The following is a 23,109-nucleotide window of genomic DNA, read 5'->3' as shown; positions in this document are numbered from 1 at the left end:
CAGAACTGGGACATTGAATGGGCACTTCAGCCATATCTGGACCCAGGGCCCAGAGGATGGATGTCCTCAGGTCTTCCTTCCTCTTTGTCTCCGATAACTCTCCTCATTTGTTGCTCTGGCCACTGCAGGCAGAGGCTGTCCATGGAGGGACAAATGACTGGGGCAGCTCTGGGTTTCTGTTCTTAGATATCAGTGTCCAGGAGAAAAGGAGTCCCCTCCTCTTGTCTGTATTGTACTTGACATTGTGATTGGCAGTTCAGCTGAACCACATGGCAGGGAAGGAGTGGTTCCCCAACAGAAAGAGGGGTGATGGCTGGACAAGCATAATAGACTGCAGTGTCCATCCATGACATCCAGCAGATGGGAGTGGGGGAGAACCTGGCCTGGGGACAGATGGGTGAGCCTGAGATGTCTTCCCTCCAGCACATACACCTTGGGCAGTTGCCTCAGCCTTGCCTTGGGTCTGTGTGTCTCTTCGCTGTAAAATAGCCTCTTGAGAATTAATGAGCAGATACCCATGCTTGGGCTCAGGGGGCCCCAGAGTGCAAGGCAGATGGTATTAAATGAGATATGACCGACACATGTCTAGCACTTCATAGACACTCTGTAGATAATGGCTTTCTGCCTTAGTATTTACCAGAATTCAAAGAGTGTTCAGAATGAAGTAATCAGATTGCATGAAGTTAGTAAGTTCTTCCTTTACCACTGTGGGTGAGGCCCCCTCTCTCTGGGTGGCCTACCTGGTGTTGCATAGATAATTATTGGCAAGGCAAGGGTGAGGGTGTTGAGAAAGAAGCAGGGCTTGGAGGGGACTCAAGGCTTCCCTGGTAGTCCAGTGGTTAAGAATACATCTTCCAATGCAGGAGACACGGGTTCGATCCCTGGTCAGGGAACTAAGATCCCATATGCCACAGAGCAACTAAGCCCGTATGCCAAAACTAGAGAGTCTGCACACTGCTATGAAGATCCCATTTGCTACAACTAAGATCCAATACAGCCAAATAAATAAGTATTTTTTAAAATTTTTTGTATACAATTATGGGCTTCCCAGGTGGCTCCCAGTGGGTAAAGAACCTGCCTGCAGTGCAGGAGACGCCGGAGATATGGGTTCGATTCCTAGGTCAGGAAGATCCACTGGAGGAAGGCCCAGAAGCCCACTCCAGTATTCTTACCTGGAGAATCCCATGGACAGAGGAGCCTGGCGGGCTACAGTCTCTAGGTTGCAAAGAGTTGGACATGACTGAAATGACTGAGCACAGCACACATACATAATTATTCCTGATTTGTGTTGTTGTACGGCAGAAAATGACACAACATTGTAAAGCAGTTTCCTTCAATTAAAAAATAAATTAAAAAAAAATTTTTTAAAAGAGTTCTTTAATAAATTTATTTAAAAAAAAAAAGGAAAGGAATTCTGACACATGCACAAAACATGAATAAACCTTGAAGACATTATGCTAAGTGAAGTAAACCACTTACAAAAAAAAAAAAAAGAGTTCTTGAATGGGAAGCTGACATTTTGCTACTGATGCGTTGAAGTCCAGCCTAATTCTGAGAGGTGAATTCCAGTGAAAATCCAGCCACCCTCTGGGGTCCTCTAGCTGGCATGTGCCCTCCATGATCACATGTTTCCTGACCTACTTTGCTTTCCCTGCAGTCCACCTGATCCCAGTGTCGACAACAAAGAATGGAGTGACCAGCAAGAATCGAAAGAGAATCATGCCTGACCTGGCAACAGAGCCCCCCATGATGGACCCGGTATATGAAGCCCTTTTGTACTGCAACATTCCAGGTGTGGCTGAGCGCAGCATGGAAGGTAGGCCGGCTGTGCAGCCCGACATGGTAGCATCTTCACACAGCATCTAAGGAGCTAGACGGCCGGGGCTCCAATCCTGCAGTCGCCAGTCCTGCACTGGGCTGAGCCCTTGCATGAGTTCCCAGGTCTTAGTTTCCTCATCTGTAAAATGGGCATAACAAGCCATCCCTACTCACAGACAGGACTGCTGGGAGGAGTAAGGAACTGCTTTGCTTTGAGCAGCATGAGGCGCATGAGAACGCCTCCACAGTTGTTTGCCCTCATCCTGATTTCCAGTGAGAATGAGCAGAAAGGTGGCCTTGAAGGGCTCTAGGGGGTCACCCTCGGCTCAACCCTTTCCCAGGCGGGCTCTCTCAGGGCTTAGGACTCCCACATCATACCCCGCTGGTGTCTGGCATTAAAGGTGTAGGAAAATAGATTTCTCTGCTGACTTTTGCTTTTCTGAAAGTATATCAAAGAAGATGTCGAGTATTTATCTCTTTCTGCCCAGTCTTGTTTCACAAGAGAAAGACTTAAAGCAGAAGTCATGGTTTCCAGTACTTCCGTGGGCCTCCCCCTAGTCTGTGGATGTGAGTGAGGCTACCTGAGCAGTCTTGCCCCCTCTTCACTGATTTCCAGCCCCCAGCCACACCCCAAAGCCTCCCTGTGAGTGCTGGGACTCTGGGGCATAAGCAGCCTTCTCACATTCCTCTGCCTTTCCTTGTGAGGTAGTCAGAGGGCCCCCTCACTCCAACCCAGCATGGCACCCTTCCACCACGGTCACCCCTCCCGGCCTCTGCGAGCTGAACGGATAGACTGTTGCTGAGTGACAACCAGGCAACGTGCTTTTCTCACACAGGCCACGCTCCACATCACTTTAAGCTGGTCTCTGTGCACGTGTTCATTCGACACGGGGACAGGTACCCACTGTACGCCATTCCCAAAACGAAGCGCCCGGAAATTGACTGCACTCTGGTGGCTAACAGGTAAATCGCACTTTTCTTAAAAGTGATTTAAAAGAATCTCTTTTCAGGTCAAAAGGGTGACTGGAAAACTATTCAAAACAGGATGACAGGATGGGGGAGTGGCCTGCACACATCCAGTGAGTACTGTTTGCCAGGACTGGATCTTCGGAACGATCCTGCAAGTTAATCCCATTTCACAGTTGAGAGGACAGAGGCCCAGAGAGGTGAGGACACCTGTCTGAGGCCACACAGCAGATAAACTGAGATTTGAGCCCTGGCCAGTCTGCTATCTACAGTCTCCCACCCTGCTGTTGTTTAGTTTAAGAAACAGTTGAGACATGGTACAGTGAGCACTGGGCCAGGAGTCCTCAGACCCTGGCGTGGCTGTTCCATTCAGGGCTGCAGGTAAGTCCCTTAGTGTCTCTGGGTCTCAGCCTTCTGTTTCTGAAATGGGGATGATGATGCTGACCATGCAGAGTTGGGGTGAGGAGTAAGTGGGATGAGAGGCTGAACATCACCAGCTGCAAAGTCACTTACAGGGAAGGCATTATGTCAGGCTTTTCATTCTTCACAGGAGGAGAGACAACCTGCTCTTGGGTGACAGCCTTTAGGATGAAAAATACTTGCAAAGAGAGTAGAAGTGTGCATGTGGAAATGGCATGGCTCTAAAGTGAGAGGCACGGTTAGCAGTAAAGCGATGGGCCAGGCCTCAGCAGGTGTGCTGGGGGCTCATTATCTCCCAGGCAGAGTTTACTGAATGAGGGAGGAGATGGGGAAGTACTCTGTGGGGAAGATGCTATGGTGATGGAATGCTGTGGGTGGAACCATTGCCTCCCAGCAGCCAGGGCTGTCCATTCACAGTGGACCGTAGTGTGAACCCGGGAGTTCCAGGTTAACCCTTTGCATCTCAGCCTTCTTATTGTCTAATATCACAGGGAAGATGAAGCAAACCATTTTAGGTAAAAACATCATGAAATACCACATGACTCTAGGCTTTCATTTCCTGCTGGAGGTCACAAAACTCGAAGCCTAGGAATTTGTGTCTTCTTTTCTGTGTTCAACAAGCATGGATGCATGTCCTCGTGTCCCACAGCCTGGAAAACCTCCTGAGTGGGGTCCAGTCCGTATACAGTCATTGGCTTTCTTCCTCATCTCTAGCTCTCTGTGCAGCCTTTCTGCTGGGACCCTCTGCCCCTGCCCACCACTGCCTGCCGGCTCTTCACCCTTCAGGCCTTTGCACCTGTTGTTCGGCTTGCTGGTCCCCTCCTATAGCTCCTCCAAGACCCTCTGAGATGGCACCCCTTCCAAGAAACCTCTCCCACTGCGTTAGGAAGGTTTCTCTGCTTGTATTAGGCACCACCACTGTCTCACTCAACCTGAAAAGGGGGATGTACAGGAAGGGCCTCAGAACAAAACATTTAATGACCAGACCTTAACTAGCCTTACGATTAGGGCAGGGATAGAGGCCACTTGCTGTGCTGGGTGTTAACCCTTTAGTTTCTGGGCTGGAGCATCCATGGTGACAGGAGGGTGGCTAGGGGAAGTGGCTTCTCTCCTTCGGCACAGCAGAGGTTCAGGCAGCAGGCTAGCCTCCTCCCTACCAGCAGGCTCTCCTCCCAGCACCCTTGTTTCCATCCTCCCACACCACTGGCTCTGCAGGGCATTGGGTCTTACTCCTTCTTTATCACTGGTGCCCAGCCTGAGCCTGGTTGTTGGACTGGGTTGGTTGCAGAATGAATTCAGGAGCCCAATAAGAATCACAGGTCATCATTGCCTCTCACGTGTCTATCATAGTCGATTTGAGCCTCGGCTGTGAAATCCTTGTGAGGTCTAGCTGCGGTGATGGAATAAAGCACAGAACCTGGTCCCCACTGAGAACTTGAGCAATGGTGTTTCATTCACTGCAGCAGCCTGGAGTCTCCCAGACCCGGCCTTTTTTCCTCTCTGAATGGTTGTGGTCACAAGGCCAGGTCAGGTCCCAGGGCCCCTTATTCTGCCACGGCAATGGCAGGACCCCATGATGGGGCCACTTTTGCGGCTCCCACCTGAGAGGCGCAGTTCCCAGGAACCAGCTGCCCCAGCCAGCTCTGCGTCATTTCCTTTGGTCTTGACTTTTTGGTCTAGTTCTACTATTTTAGTCCACATTCTGTATTTTTAGGAGCTACTTTTAGTCTGTTCTAGAAAGTAGATAGAATGTGTGCTGTGTGTATGCTTAGTCGCTTAGTCATGTGCGACTCTGGGTGACCCTATGGACTGTAGCCCACCAGGCTCCTCTCTCTATGGGGTTTTCCAGACAAGAATACTGAAGTGGGTTGCCGTTTCCTTCTCCAGGGGATCTTCCTGACCCAGGGATTGAGCCTGCATCTCTTGTGTCTTGAACATTGCAGGCAGGCTGTTTACCCACTGAGCCATCAGGGAAGGTCTATTTTAGTCCACATTCTGTATTTTTAGGAGCTACTCTCAATCTTTTCTGAAAAGCGGGTAGAATATACATGTTTAATTAATTAATGGCATTTAATGAATTCCATCTTTTATAACAATAAATGTTGACATCATTATAAACACACATTTAGCATAAGAGTGAGGAGGTGTTCCAGCAAAGGGGACCCACTCTGGGACTCTTCGTCCCCTGGGACTGTGGATCTGGGTCACCAGCTGGGCCTGCTGCGTTCCCAGGTGCCAGGTCATCTTCACGAATTATTAATTTTATAGCCTCCTCTGAGGCAGAGCATTCTGAAGTGCGCCCATTAATCCCATCTGGTGAAGGAGACTCGTGGGCTGGCAGGTGGGGGTGCACCGAGCTGAAACAGCAGGAGCCAGACACCCCGATGTTTCCCTTTACAAGGACACCTCCCGTGACTCTCAGAGTCTTTAGAGTGGAAGCTGCCTCTTCATGAGTAGTTGGGGGTCAGGAACATTGTCCTGCAGGGAGGTGGAGGTCGATTTGAGAGTTCAGCATGTAGATGATAGCAGAAGCTGTGGGCTTGAATGGTATCACTCACAGAGCCTGTGGGGTGAGGAACGGGCCAAAAACAGAGCCCTAAGAGCACCAGCTGATTATAGCACAGAGAGAAAGAAGGGTCCCTGAAGGAGATAGAGAAGTTGCAAACAGGAAGAAGGCAAGAGAGCAATGTTATAAGAGCTGAGGAAGGAGAGTTTCAGGAAGGGGGAGTGGGCAGGGTAATCACATCAAATAGAGCAAAAAGGCCCAGAAAACCAAAGACTGAGAAAAGTATATTAAGTTTATCTTTCTAGCATTTTACTTTATTAATAATATAAAATAATAAATTCTTTAATTGGCATAAACTGTAAGCATCTGTGGCATGAACTTGTTCCGGTTTCCAGCCATGCAAGCTTTTTTGAACTGTGTCTTCTGATAACAGCATCACTGGTCTTATACCTCTCTCTGCTTGTCTTACTAATCTGTGTAGAACTCAATAATTGCTCAAATGATGGCTAAAGCACAGTACATTTTCTTATATATGTGTGGATTAGCCTCAGGGCTTCTGTTTAGAGCTTTGTGTAATAAATAGGTGTGAAAATGTATGTAAAATGTAAATAAGAACTCTGAAGCAAATAGTTTGAAGGCTTAAGATTTGCTGGCTCTTTCTATTTTCAATGTGAAAGTAGATTTCCAGTGAGAATACAATAACATGGGCATTTCCTGAAGAAAAATTCATCATCACAGATACAGTCATTTCTGTGCATGCTGTCATAATAAAGAGAACCAAGGAGAATTCTCTGATGGGCCAGTGGTTAGGACTCAGTGCTTTCACTGCCATGGGCCCAGGTTCGGTCCCTGGTCAGATAACTAAGATCCTGCAAGCTGTGTAGCATGGCCAAAAAATAAAAATACAGTAAGTCCTCTACATATGAACCTTTAAGTTTCGAATTTTCGAAGACATGAACATGTGTTCGCATGTCCAATCATGTAAGTTCACAGTCTGCCGTACATTGTCATGTGTGTGCAACCTATACAAGTGGTTGTGCTTTTGTGTACTTAACAGTACTATATAGAGTACAGTAATACAGTAGCTTTATTTCAAGCCTAGGATGTCTGGAAGCAAGAGTAAAAGCAGTGATGATGTAGCTGGTACTATCTTACTTTTCAAGGTACTGTATGGTAAGATTGAAAGTCTTTATTTTTTGCATTTGTTTTTATGTATTATTTGTGTGAAAAGTATTATAAACCTATTACAGTACACTAGTATATAGCTGATTGTGTTAGTTGACTTCTTAGGCTAACTTTGTTGGGCTTATGAATGTGCTGTCAGAATAGAACTCATTAGTATGTAGGGAACTTACTGTAAAAAAGAAAAAGGGGAACCAAGAATGCTTTGCCTTAAATAACAAAAGTTTATCTCTTTCATGAAGGTCTGAGATGAGTATTCCAGGTTGTATAATTTTACTTTACTTGATCATTCAGGGCCCCAGGTGCCTTCCAGGTTGTTGCTCCCACCATGCCCTAGGGATGTGTACTTGACTGAACCTGGATTGCTGTCCTAGGGATGTGTACTTGACTGACCCTGGGTTACCGGGGTGCCTGAATCGTGGCCAGAGGGAAGGAAGAGAGTGTGAAAGGGGCACACCCGTGATCTGAAAGCCTAAACACAGATTGGCATACATCCTTCCATTCCACTGGCAAGTACTTAGTCACATGACTCTACTTACCGCTAGGATCTCAAAAATGGGATCTAACCAAGTTCCCAAGAAGTGGAGAATAGTTTTTAGTATCTAACTGTTAAACCAGAGCCGAAGAGCAGATAAAGCAGTAAAAACAGATCTTATTCAGGAGTTAATACAATAGGGGTAGAACTGAGCTCAGTTCCAGACAGAGCATGGACAAGTGGGGCTTTTTAGCCAAGGACCAGGGTGGGGGTCAGTGGGGGGAGAGTTACCATGAGGACACATCAGGGTGAGGGGGTTCTGATTAACTGACTCCACAGGATTCTTGATGAAAGCAGACCAGGCTGATCAGATACCACTGGGGTTGAGGAATTTGGGTGAGGTATCAAGGGTGATCAGATACCAAGAGTGGGAGATTCTGGGCTTCCCTAGTGGTCCAATGGTAAAGAATCCACCTGCCAATACAGGAGATGTTGGTTTGATCCCTGATTAGGGAACTAAGGTCCCACATGCCACATGCAACTAAGCCCATACACCACAACTACTGAGCCTGTGTACCTGGAGCCTGTGTTCTGCAACAAGAGAAGTCACCTTAATGAGAAGCCCTCACACTGTAACTAGAGAAAAGCCTGCCTAGCAACAAAGACCCAGCACAGCAAAAAAAAAAAAAAAGAGAGTGGGAGATTCTGGCTAAACTGACTTTAGCAGGATTTTTGCTAAAAATGGACAATGCAAAGACAGATATAATTCCAAAGATCAAGGCCTGGTTGGGAAGAGGGTTCAGAGGAGACTAAAATTTGACCAAAGAGAGTCTGTCATATAAGTAAGGCTCACTTACAATTACCTTTATTTTTAATATTTCCATCAAAATCTGGATATTTTAATAAACTATGGGAACTTTCTATATTCACTGCTACAGATTATAGAAGGCTTGGACTTTTCTTGAAGCATCTAAGTGTGGGGCACTTCCAAGTTGAATTCATTTACATGTGTTTTTGAGGTATCTACTGTGTGCTAGGGACCCTCTCAACTCCAGGGATGGAGCAGTATCTGAGGTGGGAAGAACTGATCTTGGGAGGCTGTGGGGTGGCCTTGGCTGTGATGGCTTGAAGCAGGAATCTCAGTTCCCCTACCAGGGTTTGAACCTAGGCTGCCGTGCTCCCTAGTTCTTGACTGCTTTGAAGAAAGAATTCAGCAAAGAGAAGAAAAGTAGTGAGACAACTAAAATGTTTATTAAGAGTGAATATATGTGCAGAGGAAGCATGGGCTGGCTCAGAGAGAGTCCTGTGCTTTTGGAGGCAGTTCTTCTGGGTTTCCTCTGGCCGATCATCTTGCTTCATCTGGCTTTAAGTCCATAATTTGTCTGGCTAAGGGCTCTCCTGTGTGTGCACATGCATCTTTTAGCCAAGATAGATTCCAGTGCAGAGGTCTCAGGGAAGTTGACAGAACATATTGTGGTCTAGCACCCCCTCTCCTAAGGATCCTTTCTTTGCATGCATAGTTTGGGGGTCTCTGACCTCAAGAAAGAGAAATATGTGGTCTCTTTATCTTTTATCCAAGCAGGACTCCACTCCCTCTTGCTCCTGCCATTATCTTTATCTTGAAATATCTGTCCTCAGGAGACAGATTCCAGCTGCTCAGTCTAGGGCCTATATATCTCCTGCCTCAGGACCTGATCATTCAGATCCAGGAAAGGCCCAAGGACTCAGGTTACCTGGTCCACTTCCTGATTAAAAGACTCAGTCTTTTGTTATATTATCCGTAAGTGAAGTTTTTCTTTCATAAATTGACATTTTTCCATATCAAAAGCAAGTTTCCATGAATACAGTTATATATTAATGCATCATTAAGCAATCAGATTCCCTGAAAACCTGGGACCTCCCAGTAAACACTTTCAGTGGGGAAATTTCATTTCTAAAATTGGTAGCAAAGCTTTCTTGGATCCTCAAACATCACCAACCTGAAATAATGACCTGGAGCAGAATATTTGACTCCTGTTGATAGATAGCCTTTGTTTATGTGGATTCATTTCGGCAGCCTCATTATCAGTCTGGACATTTTATTTCCCAGTTTGCAAATATATATGTGTTTCAGCCTCAGGGAAAATAACATCCTCTGTTTTTATGGAAAGCCATAATGTCTTGTAGCAATACAGGGTGATTTATTAGACTATATACTGTATGTCAGGATTAGCATTCTCTAAAACATATTTTTGTAATGGGTTTTTTTTTTTAGCTTTATGTTTTCAAAAGATAATAAACTCATTTTGGCAGCCATTGTAAAAGCATTGCCAAAGTTAATTAGGTTTTCAGACAGCAGGGGTCTGCCATTAAACAATTTATCTTTGCTTCTTTTCATGCTGCTTTAGTTTAGTTGGGGACTACTCTATCTGTCCACCTCTGTTCAGCTGGACAATGTATAAACAGTCATAGGCCATTTCATTATTCAAGGGAAAGGTGTGTATATTCATAGGTCATCTCATTATTCAGGGAAATTGTGTATTTGTGATAAGACTGATAAATCTTGATTTACCACATGTACTTCATGGCAGAAATATAAATAACATCATAAATTTCACAAGATCTCATAAATAACCTGTTTTCACTCTTCATTACCACCCCACATGCAGTGAGATACCATATGTGCAAAATGCATAGTGAGCTGTAGAGATATGGGTTATCCTAATCAGTTAATTTTCTTCACAAGAGATTTTCCAGAGGTCACATAAGGATTAAAGGTTACCCCAGTGAAAGTTGGGTTGCCTTTTCTAGGAGGAACAAGCAGCATGTGGAAAGTCTTGGAAGGGTGCAGGAACAGGTGTGGGTACAGAAGGCAGATGCTATGTGTGGCCAGAGGACAGCACTGGAGAGCCCTGGGCCTCAGAGTGAGGCAGGGCTGGAGTAGGCTAATGGCCACGTGAGGCTCCTTGGAAAGGTGGCACTGTGGAGGAGTGGTGACAGTGAGGGTTGCCTCCTGTGTTGACCTCACTGTCTGTGAAGAAGGCAAGATGAGGCTGCAGGAAGGTCAAGGAGGAGCCCACGCCATCTAGACGAAAGCTCCCTGAGCCAAAACCTCCTCAGGGATGCAGGGATAGGAGAGAGGAGCAGAGCAGCCCAGAAGGGCACGTGGGCAAGGGCAGGGGAGGGAGATACTGAGGACGACCGCCAGCCTAGGCTTGGCTGCCTGGTAAGGTCGGTAGCCTCCTGGAGGGGGAGACAGGAGTGGTGCAGGGAACAGGGTGCGTGAGGTCAGCACTAACCTCCACAGGGCTTGAGAATGATGGGCACTCTGGGAGATGGCCAGCACTCAGGCTGACCTTACCGGGTGGGAGTTTTATATGTAGGTGTCAGCAGGCGAGTAATCATGAGATTGGAATGTACTATTATTGCGGGTGAGAGAGGGCATGGCTCACTCGGGATACTGCTTGTTGCAGTTGAAATCGTTGTGGACCTTTTCAGAGCACATTGACCACTAACTCTCTGTGCTGTTTCTTTAGGAAGCCGTATCACTCTAAACTGGAGGCTTTTGTGAGTCACATGTCAAAAGGACCTGGAGCCTCTTTTGAAAGCCCCTTGCACTCGCTACCTCTGTACTCCAGTCACCAGCTGTGTGAGATGGGAGAGCTCACGCAGACGGGTAAGTGCAACGACCATCCTTCCGCTTACTCTTCCACCCACTCCCATGTGTGGTGGATGCATGCAGCGGGGCCTCGGTTAAGACGCTGTCGGAGTGGGGGTGAGTCAGCACTAGTACCTCAAGCAGCTGTGAGCCCACCAAGGTATCTCATTCAACATTTGATTTCTTTTTTAAAATATATTTATTATTTTTGGTTGCACTGGGTCTTCACTGCTGTGTGCAGGCTTTCTCTAGTTGCAACAGGTGGGGGCTACTCTTCATTGCAGTGCACGGGCTTCTCATTTCAGTGCCTTTCCTCATGTGTGGGCTCAGTAGTTGTGGAGCGCAGGCTTAGTTGATCTAAGGCATGTGGGATCTTCCCAGATCAAACAAGGATCAAACCCATGTCCCCTGCTTTGGCAGGTGGATTCCTATCCACTGCTCCAACCAGGGACGTCCCATCTGATTTCTAAATATTAAAAATAGCCTTTTCTCTTATTATTAAAAATATATATATTCACGGAAGAGAAAGTAGGGATGACAACTAAGCAAAAGGAAGACGAATTTAAAGCACTCATAATCTCACCAAAGAAATTAATAACCTTTCTTCTTGTGTTAATATCTGTATGCAGTCATGGGTATGCACACACACACACACACACACACACACACACACACTCATTCTCACAGGTTGTATCTTCCTGAGCACTATTTTGCAGCCCACTTTTTCACTTAATAATATATTGTGATAATCTTTCCCTACCAATAAATGTTCATCAACAACATAATTTCTGATAGCTGCATATTCTTCCACTATGGATAGGCCATGATATATGTAACCAGTCCCACATTCTTAGACACTTCAGACAAAACAGCTCAAAGGTTTTAATGCCCCGGATCTGAGGGACATGCATATGGCAGAGCTCCACCATGCATGGAGCCTGCAAGTGTGTTCCTCACAAGACATCTCTCCTTCATACTATTGTGCAGCCAGCTCACTGTGAGCATAGGTTGGTGAGTTAACTGTGGGTTGGGACAAGAAAGAACTGGTGCCCCCGAGAGGTTCCAGCTTTCTGCTTCTTCAGTCTGAGACCTCAGAGGACCTTTGTGTGGTCACTAGTCGTTCTGGAGGAATCAGGATGACCTATAGGCCATATTCTGTTTCTTGATCCACCAGCATCTTAGGACCTCAGTTTTGATGGAAAGAAGGTCCATCAAACCCCACTGGTTTCCCATGTTTTGAAAACTATTATTACTGGGGAGAATAATAGTAAGTGACCAAGTGGGGCAAGATGAAGGCTCTGGAGGAGTAGCCCTGAATAAGGAGTTTTGTCAAAAGCTTTTGCTAATTAGTTCCACATGTGCGAGCTCTGCATGAGTTTAAAACAGAAGTCCTGGGATTTCCCTTGTGGTCCATGGCTAAGACTCTGTGCTCCCAATGCAGAGGGCCTGGGTTCAGTCCCTGAACAGGGAACTCTATCCCACATGCCACAACTGAAGACCTGGAGCAGCCAAATGAATAAATATTTTAAAAACAAATAAATAAAAACAGGAGTCCTCCTCCTACCAGAACCAGAGCTCCCTTTTATTAACAAGTATTTTGTGGTGCTCCCTGAACTATCCCAAAGTGAAATTCAAATATAACCGTTCTATATACATAATTTTACAAAACAGTTAAATCAGGTATTCTACCTGTTATATGAAGTAGAAACAAAAGGAAATGATTTTATTATGTAATTCTATATAGCTCAGTATAAATGTTTGAGCACACCTTTGTTAGAAAAAGAGAATGAAGTAATCAATTGTTTGCACATAAGTGTAGATGGGTGTGGTGACAGCTACAAATGCAGACTGACCAAAGGATGTGCATTGATGACTCTTAATACCCCATATATCAGGACATGATTTATTTGACAAATGTGATCAAAACAAAAGACAGATGTCCCTTAATTTATTTCTGGAAAATTCAGTAGATGTTAATGTTATGCAAAAATGGTTTTATGTCTGTAGATACAAAAAACAGTTTTGAAACTGAAGTATTAAAACAGGATTTTCACATATGGGAATGTCTGGTACATTCAAAAGTTATTCAAAACAGAGAACAGTTCCTTGTGAAGACTGTCCAGCCCTTGGCCCCCACCCACAAGGGGTCAGCAATGTTCCTCCCTGTGTTACTGTGACAACCCAAACCCCTCCCTGAGGGCAGAACTGTGCTTGCTGAGGACTACTGGTGGTGAGTAACAGAAACCAACTCAAGCCAAAAAAAAAAGGACATTTATTATAAAGACTGAGGATGACTCAGACTCTAAGAATATGACTAGGCCTCCAGAGATGGGTCCCAGCGATAAAAAAGCTGTCTGTCTTTGCCGCTATGGTTTTGCTGTGTGTCTGTCAACGGAGACAGTCCTGGCCACATGGAGAGATGAACTTACATGTTCACATTCTTGAGAGAATCTGATGGTGTCCTTGAGGGTCAGTGTCCATCAGCTGGCTGGGAGGTCAGGGTAATTGCATCAAGTAGTTTATTCATTCCCATCTTTCTTTCCAATTGACCTATTATCATTAGCGTTTTTAAAATTAGCCTTACCCTAGAAATCTTATTTGTGGTAATTTGCTCCTGTTCCCTTGGTCTCTTTTAATGGTCACTTTTATCTCCTATTTGAAATTTTACATCGCTGTTAGAATAATCATTTGTAAGTGGCACACTTTGGGGACCTCACAGGAACCATGGAAGATGCAGTTGATCATTAGTGTCTATTCTGTCCCAGGTGCTTAGCAGCTGCCGTGTGTAGGGGAGGGGGGCAACTGGATGGCACAGCACATGGAAACCCCTGAGGGTGCTGCTGCAAGCGGCAGGTTCTTACAGAATAAACACAGGCTTTGGAGTAAACAGACCTGTGAAGTGGGGCACGTAACATATTCCCGACAGAGCTGGTGGCAAGTTGCATTTGATAGTGTGTGTAAAGCACTGAGCACAGTTCTAGCACATGCTGCTGCTGCTGCTAAGTTGCTTCAGTCGTGTCCGACTCTGTGTGACCCCATAGACGGCAGCCCACCAGGCTCCCCCGTCCCTGGGATTCTCCAGGCAAGAACACTGGAGTGGGTTGCCATTTCCTCCTCCAATGCATGAAAGTGAAAAGTGAAAGTGAAGTTGCTCAGTCATGTCCGACTCTTAGCGACCCCATAGACTGCAGCCTACCAGGCTCCTCTGTCCGTGGGATCTTCCAGGCAAGAGTACCCTAGCACATGCTAGGCTCGGCAAATGCAGCGAATGCCTCAGAAGTCTAGCAGCCCGTGTGAACAGGAGGGAATGATTAATTCCACCTGGGGGAGAAAGAGGACAGAAAAGGAATGATAGTATTGGAGTCAGGATGAGGATTTCACTGGGAAGAGAAAGGGAAGGACAGGAACCAGGTTGTGAAGATGCAGGTTATGTTTGGAGAGAAGGAGACACCCTGAATGGGTAATATTTTGGCATAAACATGTAGGGAGGAGGTGATGTGAGCCGACTAAGAGCACAGGTTGGGCCCAAATGGGAGCTGGAGTTCTGGCTTGGCCACATCTTAACTGTGAATGGCTTGGGCCTCAGTTTCCTTTTGCTTTCTTTGTTGGGTTTTTGTGAGGATTAAAGGAGAAAGGTCTGGTGCACAGTAAGCATAGGTGGCCTCAGAATGCAGGGTAGGCCCAAAAGGAACTGGGGGCCAGATACAGACTCTGGATGTTGGCCCCCCTATGCAAGTCATTTGGAAATGCTAAGACCTGTCCCAGCCCAGATCTCTGAGGGAACTCTGCTCTCAATACTCTTCATTCAGAGTAGGATCTAGATAGCCTTCATGGTTTTTTTTTTCCCTGAGCTGTTCCCCTTCCTGGGCCAACACTGTTCCCTCTGTCCCACACATTTCAGCCTGAAGTTGTCTTGTCTTTGTGGTTGGGCTTTTCAGACCAGTCGGGCATCTGAATAAGTGGCATCACTGGTCACAGGCCCTGCCCGTGGTTTACACTCTCAGGGAACTCAGATCTCACACTGAAAGGCCATCCCAACATCCTGTTGGCTGGAGGGTGAGCTTGCTCTTATCTTGGATTGCCTTTTCCTACTTGAAGATAAGGCTTTTTCAGTGTTTGTTTTTGTTTTTTTTTTTTAAATTATACTGTGGCATAGTTCCTGTGTGTAGTTCAAAACTGTTAACTACTAAAGGGAAACTTAAAATTCATGCTGTTACCCATGTTCTATCACCACCCTCCATTTCTGTGCCCTTCCAAAGTTTCTTAATACAAAACACAGGCAGCTGCCTATATATGTTCTTATTTTTCCCCTCATTTTTATTTAAAAGGAGCATAGTAAACACACTGTTCTGCAATTTGCTCTCTTTTTTCCCCCAAATATTCCATCTAGGTACCGGGGAGATCATTCCATATCTGTGCAGGGAGAGTATCCTTGCTGATGGGCAGGTAAAGGGCAGGACTGGGCAGAATGGACCCAGAAGGTGAGCAGAGAGCCTTGGGCTGGGAGAGTAGGGAGTGTGGCGTGGAGGGAACTGGGCAGCCAGGATTTGACTTGTTCTCCTTGCCTGACTGACTTCTGTGAGCTCCCAGGCACTCTGAGGAGTGATTTGGGCAGGAGGGAGAAAGCTCTCCTTAGGCTCCGTTACCTCTACCAACAGGCTGGTTTTACCTCTGAGCCCCACCAGTCACAGCCCTCCTCCAGAGGAGGGATCGAGGCACACAGATGGCCCCTGTACTCCCTGGAAAGGCATGTGTCCAGAGGACAGGGCCCCACTCTGCTCATCCCTTTGTGCGTAATCCCTTCACATGCTGGTGGGAGCCCCTTCTGGAGGGTCCCTTGCAGTGGGGGCCAGGCTCGAGGATGTAACCATACAGTGTCTGAAGCCTTCCGGCATTGGGTCGACTCCGCTGGCTGTCACTTTCACTGAGCTGGTAGTGAGGCAAGCGTGTGGCGCTCTTGTGTTTCAGGGGTCGTGCAGCACCTGCAGAACGGCCAGCTGCTGAGGGACATCTACCTGAAGAAACACAAGCTCCTGCCGAGTGACTGGGCTGCAGAGCAGCTTCACTTAGAGACCACCGGCAAGAGCCGGACGCTGCAGAGTGGGCTGGCTCTGCTCTATGGCTTTCTGCCGGATTTTGACTGGAAGAAGGTTTATTTCAGGCACCAGCCCAGTGCACTTTTCTGCTCTGGGAACTGCTATTGCCCACTGAGGAACCAGTACCTGGAGAAGGAGCAGCGTCGGCAGTACCTATTACGTTTGAATAACAGGCAGCTGGAAAGGACCTACGAGGAGATGGCCCGGATCGTGGACATCCCCACCAAGCAGCTCCGGGCTGCCAACCCCATAGACTCCCTGCTGTGCCTCTTCTGCCACAACGTCAGCTTCCCCTGCACCAAGAACGGCTGTATCACCATGGACCACTTCAAGGTGATCAAGACGCATCAGATAGAGGATGAGAGAGAGAGGCAGGAGAAGAAGCTGTACCTGGGGTACGCGCTTCTGGGCGCCCACCCCATCCTGAACCAAACTGTCAGCCGCATGCAGCACACAGCAGAGGGCAGGAAGGAAGCGCTCTTCACTCTCTACTCTGCTCATGACGTTACTCTGGCCCCGATCCTCAGTGCCTTGGGCCTTACGGGAGCCAGATTCCCACGGTTTGCGGCCAGGTTGGTCTTTGAGCTCTGGCAGGACAGGGAGAAGCCCCGTGAGCACTCCGTCCGGATCCTCTACAACGGTGTGGACATCACGTTCCACACTTCATTCTGCCAGGACCACCACAGGCGGTCTCCCAAGCCCATGTGTCCCCTCGAAAATTTAGTCCGCTTCATCAAAAAGGACATGTTTGTGGTCCTGCGTGGTGGTGGTACCAATTATTATGAAGCATGTCACAGGGAAGGATTCTAAAAGGTACACGATGCAGCACTGATAATCTATGCCAATTCGAAGGGATGGGGAAGGTCCGCTTCTAGTTCTGTTGGCTGCTAAAGGTACAAGGTGGTATTTAAAGGCTGGAAATCATGCTTGGGGCCCACATGGATTTGGGGTTGAACAGGGAGTATGTTGCTATAATTGGGTACGTGAGTAACTTGATACACAGTGGTCAGTTCACAGAGAAAGGAAGGTACTTTATCCCAGCTAGACTTTGCTTGGATGCCAGAATAATATTTCAGTGCCCAAAGTTGCCAATTCAAATGTGTATTCTTTTGATCTGCCTTGGTACTGTGTGATGGAACCAGCAAACCTCAGCCAAACCTCCTCTTCATCTGGGACAACCTCACCTTGCCCTTGTTCAGTGAATGGTTTCCTGAAGTGATTCATTTAAAACAAGGGTGGGCAAACTTTTCCCATAAAGGGCCTAATAGTAAATATCATAGACTCTGGACCAAAAGGCCACCTACAGCACCTGTCACAGCTGCTCGACGCTGCTCTTGTAACACGAAGGCAACCACAGATGACCCATGAATGAGTGAAGCAGGGCTGTCACAAGCCACACAAAAGAGGCAGTGGGCCAGCTGTGGCCTGAGGGCTGTAGTTTGCTGACCCCCCTTCTAAGAACCAGGCTGTACTACAATTGCACTTTCAGCACTTTTTGAGAGAACCAGTTGAATACCCAGAATTATTCAGTGGTGCCTCCAGTAACTTCTGCTAGAAACACAGAATCTGGTTGGTATCTGACATTATAAGAAAACTTGAGGGGAAACAAACATTGACTCAGAATGAATCACAAAAAAATTATTAGAATAATACTTGATGTTCATGATGATTGTGGTATAAGATAGTTTCAAGTATGTCTTCAATATTTGTCTGCTGTAGTCTGTTTGCTGTACATGCTGAAATTTTTGTATTCCATTTAGTATTTTTATAGTCTAGGAAAATATTTTCTAAGACCAGTTTTAGATGTGCTCTTATTCCTATGAAATATTCAATTTACTGTATCTGCTTGGTGGTTAGAAGGGAACCATAAGCTGAATTCAGGCACTTTCTCCCAATAAAACTAATGATGGCTCATTCCCTTTGACAAGCAGTAGAATTGGATCGATTTTTACACCATTTTCGTCAGTTTCAAATGGTAAATTCAAATTGATTTTTAAATAAGTTTTTGGAAGAACTTTGTTACTAGATAGTTAAATAATCTTTATAAGGTATTTTATATATTAGAAGCAATTATAATTAAATCTGTGATTTCTGCCTAAAATGGTGCTAGTTCTGTGCAAAGAAATGTAAAGTGAGATTCTCCATTGTCGTTGCCATTCCAGCCTTTTTTGTCTGTTTTTGTCCAGTACATCTGTTTCCATTAATAAATTTTTGAAGAATACTCATACATGTAACTCATAGCTTGTACCTATGAGTTACTCTGTTTCTTTTCAAGTGAGTTTTAATTGTTTTATGTTTTAATAAATAAAAGCATTTTAAATTAGAAAACTCTACAGTACACATGGGGAAGGGAGGCCCAGTGTGACTAGCAACGGGCCAAGCCGGGCCTGCTAGGGTGACCGGAAGGGACAGAGTCCTACCCTGGGCCACAGAGGGGCTACAGCTTCCTTCTCTGACAGCAGCGTCAGGACTTGGTGGTCAAGGGTGTGTCACAGCTGGTGGCCTTGGACTGGGTGACAGTTTATCTCAAAGTCTTCTTTTATTGCTGAAAATTGTGTGCTGTTGTTCAGTCAGTAAGTCGTGTTCAACTCTTTGGACCCCATGGACTGCAGCACACCAGGCTTCCCTGTCCCTCACTATCTCCCAGAGCTTGCTCAAACTCATGTCCCTGGAGTTGGTGATGCCATCCAACCATCTCATCCTGTCACCCCCTTCTCCTCCTGCCCTCAATCTTTCTCAGCATCAGGGTCTTTTCCAATAAGTCAGCTCTTATCAGGTGGCCAAAGTATTGGAGCTTCAGCTTCAGCATCAGTCCTTCCAATCAATACTCAGGGTTGATTTCCTTTAGGATTGACTGGTTTGATCTCCTTGCTGTGTGTTGTCTCTTGAATATTTAAAGCCTATTGAAGTTTTTTTTTTTTTTTTTTGCTCCCACTTGCAATCTATCTGAATCAGAACTGCTAAACACAGCTTGAAGATTTTAAAGTAAAGGTGAATCAGAAGATATTTTCAAAATCAATATGAATCAGAAGATATTTTAAAAATCAATTTTGCAACATCTGTTTTGGTAAAGGTGGATATTTTTGCATAAGAGCCAACATTAGAAGTGCAGAGGTTTTGCCCCCTATGACATTGGGTATGCATGGCATTAAACTATCCTCCTCAGTATCTAGTTCTGACACATTTCATTTCTATAAACAAACACTGAGCACCCAGCTGAGGGTGCTGGAGTTTGTCCTTGGTTTCAGGGCAATGGTCTCAATGACTTAGATTATGGCAAGTGTGGGTGTGCACACTGCATATTCAGCTTTGTTGTTTTCATGATTAAAAGTAATACACGCACACTGGGAAACAGTCAAACAATACTGAAAACAACTTCAAAGGTGAAGATCTCTAATCCTACCTCCAGAGAGAACACGATGAGCTGCTTGAAAAATATTCTTCCAGAAATTTAACTTGTAGATACAGATATAATTTTTAAATGGGAACAAGATTAAGATTATTCAACCTATATTGTCCCGTGACTTCCTTCCTTCAAAATATATTTTTCCTTTAACAATATGTCTTAGACATATTTCTCATTAACTTGCTTCCCTTAACAGTATGTCTTAGAGATTTCCACATTGAGAGAGGAAGTGGGGGAAAGGAAGAAAGAGAAAGAAGGAAAGACAGATCTTTTATAGCCATAGCAGATTTCATGATTTCATGATATAGATGAGACATACTTTTTAATATTTTTAAAGTAATTCCCTTTTTTCTTTTGAAGTGAAGTCGCTCAGTCGTGTCCGACTCTTTGCGACCCCGTGGACTGTGGCCTACCAGGCTCCTCTGTCCATGGAATTTTCCAGGCAAGAGTACTGGAGTGGGTTGCCATTTCCTTCTCCAGGGGATCTTCCTGACCCAGGGATTGAACCCCGGTCTCCCGCATTGCAGGCAGACTGTTTACTATCTGAGCCACCAGGGAAGCCCCTTTTTCTTGAGATTTTACTAAAAGAATATTTACATAGTATTCCTGACACAAACATTTTAGCATTTTGACAGCCAGGTAGCTTTATAAAATCAGTCAACTGACTGAGTTTATCAATTCAATCTTTCCACAACAAAACGACCAGCTTTGAAAGTAGTTGGCAGGATTGAATAGCAATTGGATCATTGTGTTGATTCAGGATGCATATCCAGCTTTTCCTGACTGTCCAAAGTAAACATTTTTAAAAATAATTTTATTTATTATTTATTTATGGCTGTGCTAGATCTTTGTTGCTGCGCAGGCTCCTCTCTCATGGCAGTATGCAGGCTTCTCATTGCAGTGGCCTCTCTGGCTGCAGAGCAGGGCTCTAGGGCACTTGGGCTTCAGTACTTGGGGCACATAGACTCAGCAGTTGCAGTTCCCAGGCTCTACAGCACAGGCTCAATAGTTGTAGCACACAGGCTTGGTTGCCCCATGCCGTATGGGATCTTCTCAGATCAGGGATCAAACCCACGTCTCCTGCATTGGCAGGCGGATTCTTTACCACTGAGCCACCAGGGGAACCTAAAGTAAACATTTTAATCAAATAACCACACAGATCTTCAAATGGTGATGTTTAGAGCTGTGTGTTCATCTAGTAGACACTGGCCATGGAAAGCTACCAGAAATGAGATGTGGTTCTTCTGAACTGGCATAAGACAATTGGTGAGACATATTTTTTTTCATTAAAAATGAATGAAATTAAAACATATGTCCAGAGGCCCCCTAGAAACTTCCTTCCTCAGGACCTGGCAACCTCCAGCCCTTCATCCTCCCTTTCTTGCCTGTGTCCCCTTACCTGTATGCACGTGCTCGGTTGCTCAGTTGTGTCCAATTCTTTGTGACTCCATGGACTGTAGCCCATCAGACTCCTCTGTCCATGGGATTTCCCAGGCAAGAATACTGAAGTGGGTTGGCATTTCCTCCTCCAGGGGATCTTCTCGACCCAGGGAATGAACCTACATCTCCTGCGTTGGCAGGTGTATTCTTTACCATTGAGCCGCATAGAGTTCAAGACCAGTTCTGTATCACTTCTCAGGTATAAGGCCTCAGGCATCGGGTTCCTCATCTGTAAACCAGGATGACACCTCCCACGAGAAAGTACAGGTAAAGCCCTGGGCAGCGTGGGTCATCCCCACAATGAAGCCTCCATTACTGCCCCCCACTTAATCTTTCTTTTAACTGTGCTGAGTTACCAAAACCAGCCAGAACTAGAATATGTCCCTGCCCGTTTTTTTAAGCCAGGAAGTTTCTGGAGGCACAGCATTATGCTCTAGGCATAACTGGGAGGCACAGTTCCCCAGGCTCATGCACTTACCTTTGGGGAAAAAAAGCATTCTTCTGAGTCCTGCATTTGTGCTTTGATAAAAAGCACAAAGTGACACCTTTTTATAAACAGCTCAATGATTTCCCAAGGGAGATGAAGCTTATTGCTCATCCTTTCCTCGTTTCTTTCATCATTTCTGTCTAATCCCCAGCTTCCTGCTTGCATCAGAGTTGCTGCCCACTGCAGAAGCAGCAGCTGACCAAAGTTCAGCAAAGGAATGGGAGTCTGGAGGCTGAGGCCATGGGTCTGGCCCCTCTCTGGCCCCAAGAGGCACTGAAGGCAAAGCAGCCCAGGAAGTGATACGCATCTCAACAGAGGGCTTTTTGCCCTCGGCGCCTCTACTTTAGGGGGCTGCACCCCTCCCTGTTCCAGGCCCACCAGTGAGGCACTCCCTCATCCCCCTCCTCCCCAGGGCCCAGAAAAGGCAAGTCCTTCTGGTGGGCAGCTAGCTGCTTTCTTCCAGCATGGAGCCGAGTGTGTCTTAGTTAGGCACTCCTCAAATGATAAATCCTCTCAGGACCCTTTCTTCAGAAGCTGCTCAGAGATGGGCTCCCACAAATGCAAAGCTGCTTGTGCCAGTGAAAGGACGCCACACTGCCCTCTAGTGGCAACTCGGCCTGCCCCTTGTTCGGCAGTTTTTCCTCTTTTCCCTCCAAATAGTCAACTGAGAAGCCAGTTAGCACGTATGCAGGCACAGATGAGGCCTCATTCCCAGCAAGCTTAAGCTCCCTCTTGTGGCCTAGGAGTCAACTCTTCTCTCCACCTACCTACATTGTCTTCAAAATGTAACAAGAGACATTCTGTCTCCATATAGTCTCACCCCAACTGCCCTTTTATCTAACTGATGAACCAGCTGTTTGGCAGTCTCACAACTGGCTCCCTGATGGACAGACCATTAAATTGACCTTCTAAATGATGGATCCTGATGGACTACTGTCCATCTGAAAAATTAATCCTGAGTACTGGCTGGTTGGCTGATTAAGTTTCTAAGTCACAAATCATTTGATTGACCTACTGTCTTCTTTTTTTTTTTATCTTGTTAATATATATATATATATATTTTTTTTACTGCTCTGGGTCTTTTTTGCTGCCCACAGGCTTTCTCTAGGGGCTACTCTTCGTTGTGGTACGTGGGCTTCTCATTGTGGTGGCTTCTCTTGTTGCAGAGCAAAGGCTCTAGGCATACGGGCTTAGTTGCTCTGCAGCATGTGGGATCTCCCTGGACCACAGATTGAGTTCCAGTTCCCTGCATTGGCAGGCAGATTCTTAACCTCTGGACCACTAGGGAAGTCCCAACCTACTGTCTTTCTAACTGAACTATTAAGCCTAAATAATTAAACACCTGAAAGCTTCAACTGTTCACATCAGGTGGCCAAAATATTGGAGCTTCAGCTTCATACTTTGGCCACCTGATGAAAACAGCCAACTTATTGGAAAAGATTGTGATGCTGGGAAAGATTGAAGGCAAAAGGAGAAGGGGGCAACAGAGGATGAGTTGGTTGGATAGCATCACCAATTCAATGGACGTGAACTTGGGCAAACTTCGGGAGATAGCGAGGGACAGGGAGGCCTGGCATGCTAGTCCATGGGGTCACAAAGAGTCAGACACGACTTAGTAACTGAACAACAACAACAAAGCTTGAACTACCTGCCTGGCTGACTCTCCCACTAACCAT

At 46.0% G+C, this 23,109-nt stretch overlaps 1 protein-coding gene across 12 annotated transcripts in view; it reads left to right on the top strand.

Moving 5' to 3' along the window:
- Positions 1-23,109, top strand: part of PXYLP1 (2-phosphoxylose phosphatase 1) — a 157,123-nt gene that overhangs the window by 80,256 nt on the left and 53,758 nt on the right. For 8 of the 12 annotated variants that reach the window (XM_081569656.1, XM_081569661.1, XM_081569653.1 and 5 more), the window contains 4 exons: positions 1,658-1,816; positions 2,655-2,781; positions 10,883-11,022; positions 15,973-18,321. In XM_081569656.1, the coding sequence (XP_081425782.1) occupies positions 1,658-1,816; positions 2,655-2,781; positions 10,883-11,022; positions 15,973-16,910 (1,364 nt within the window). In that variant the 3' untranslated portion in view covers positions 16,911-18,321. Of the gene's footprint in view, positions 1-1,657; positions 1,817-2,654; positions 2,782-10,882; positions 11,023-15,972; positions 18,322-19,055; positions 19,267-23,109 lie in introns of those variants that run through there. The other 4 variants (XM_081569662.1, XM_081569663.1, XM_081569660.1 and 1 more) reach the window with 2 other exon arrangements.

The sequence above is a fragment of the Giraffa tippelskirchi genome, chromosome 2 (genome assembly GCF_054371585.1).
Source record: "Giraffa tippelskirchi isolate mGirTip1 chromosome 2, T2T-mGirTip1v1.2.pri, whole genome shotgun sequence".
Lineage (NCBI taxonomy): Eukaryota > Metazoa > Chordata > Mammalia > Artiodactyla > Giraffidae > Giraffa > Giraffa tippelskirchi.
This window is presented reverse-complemented; position numbering and strand designations above follow the sequence as displayed.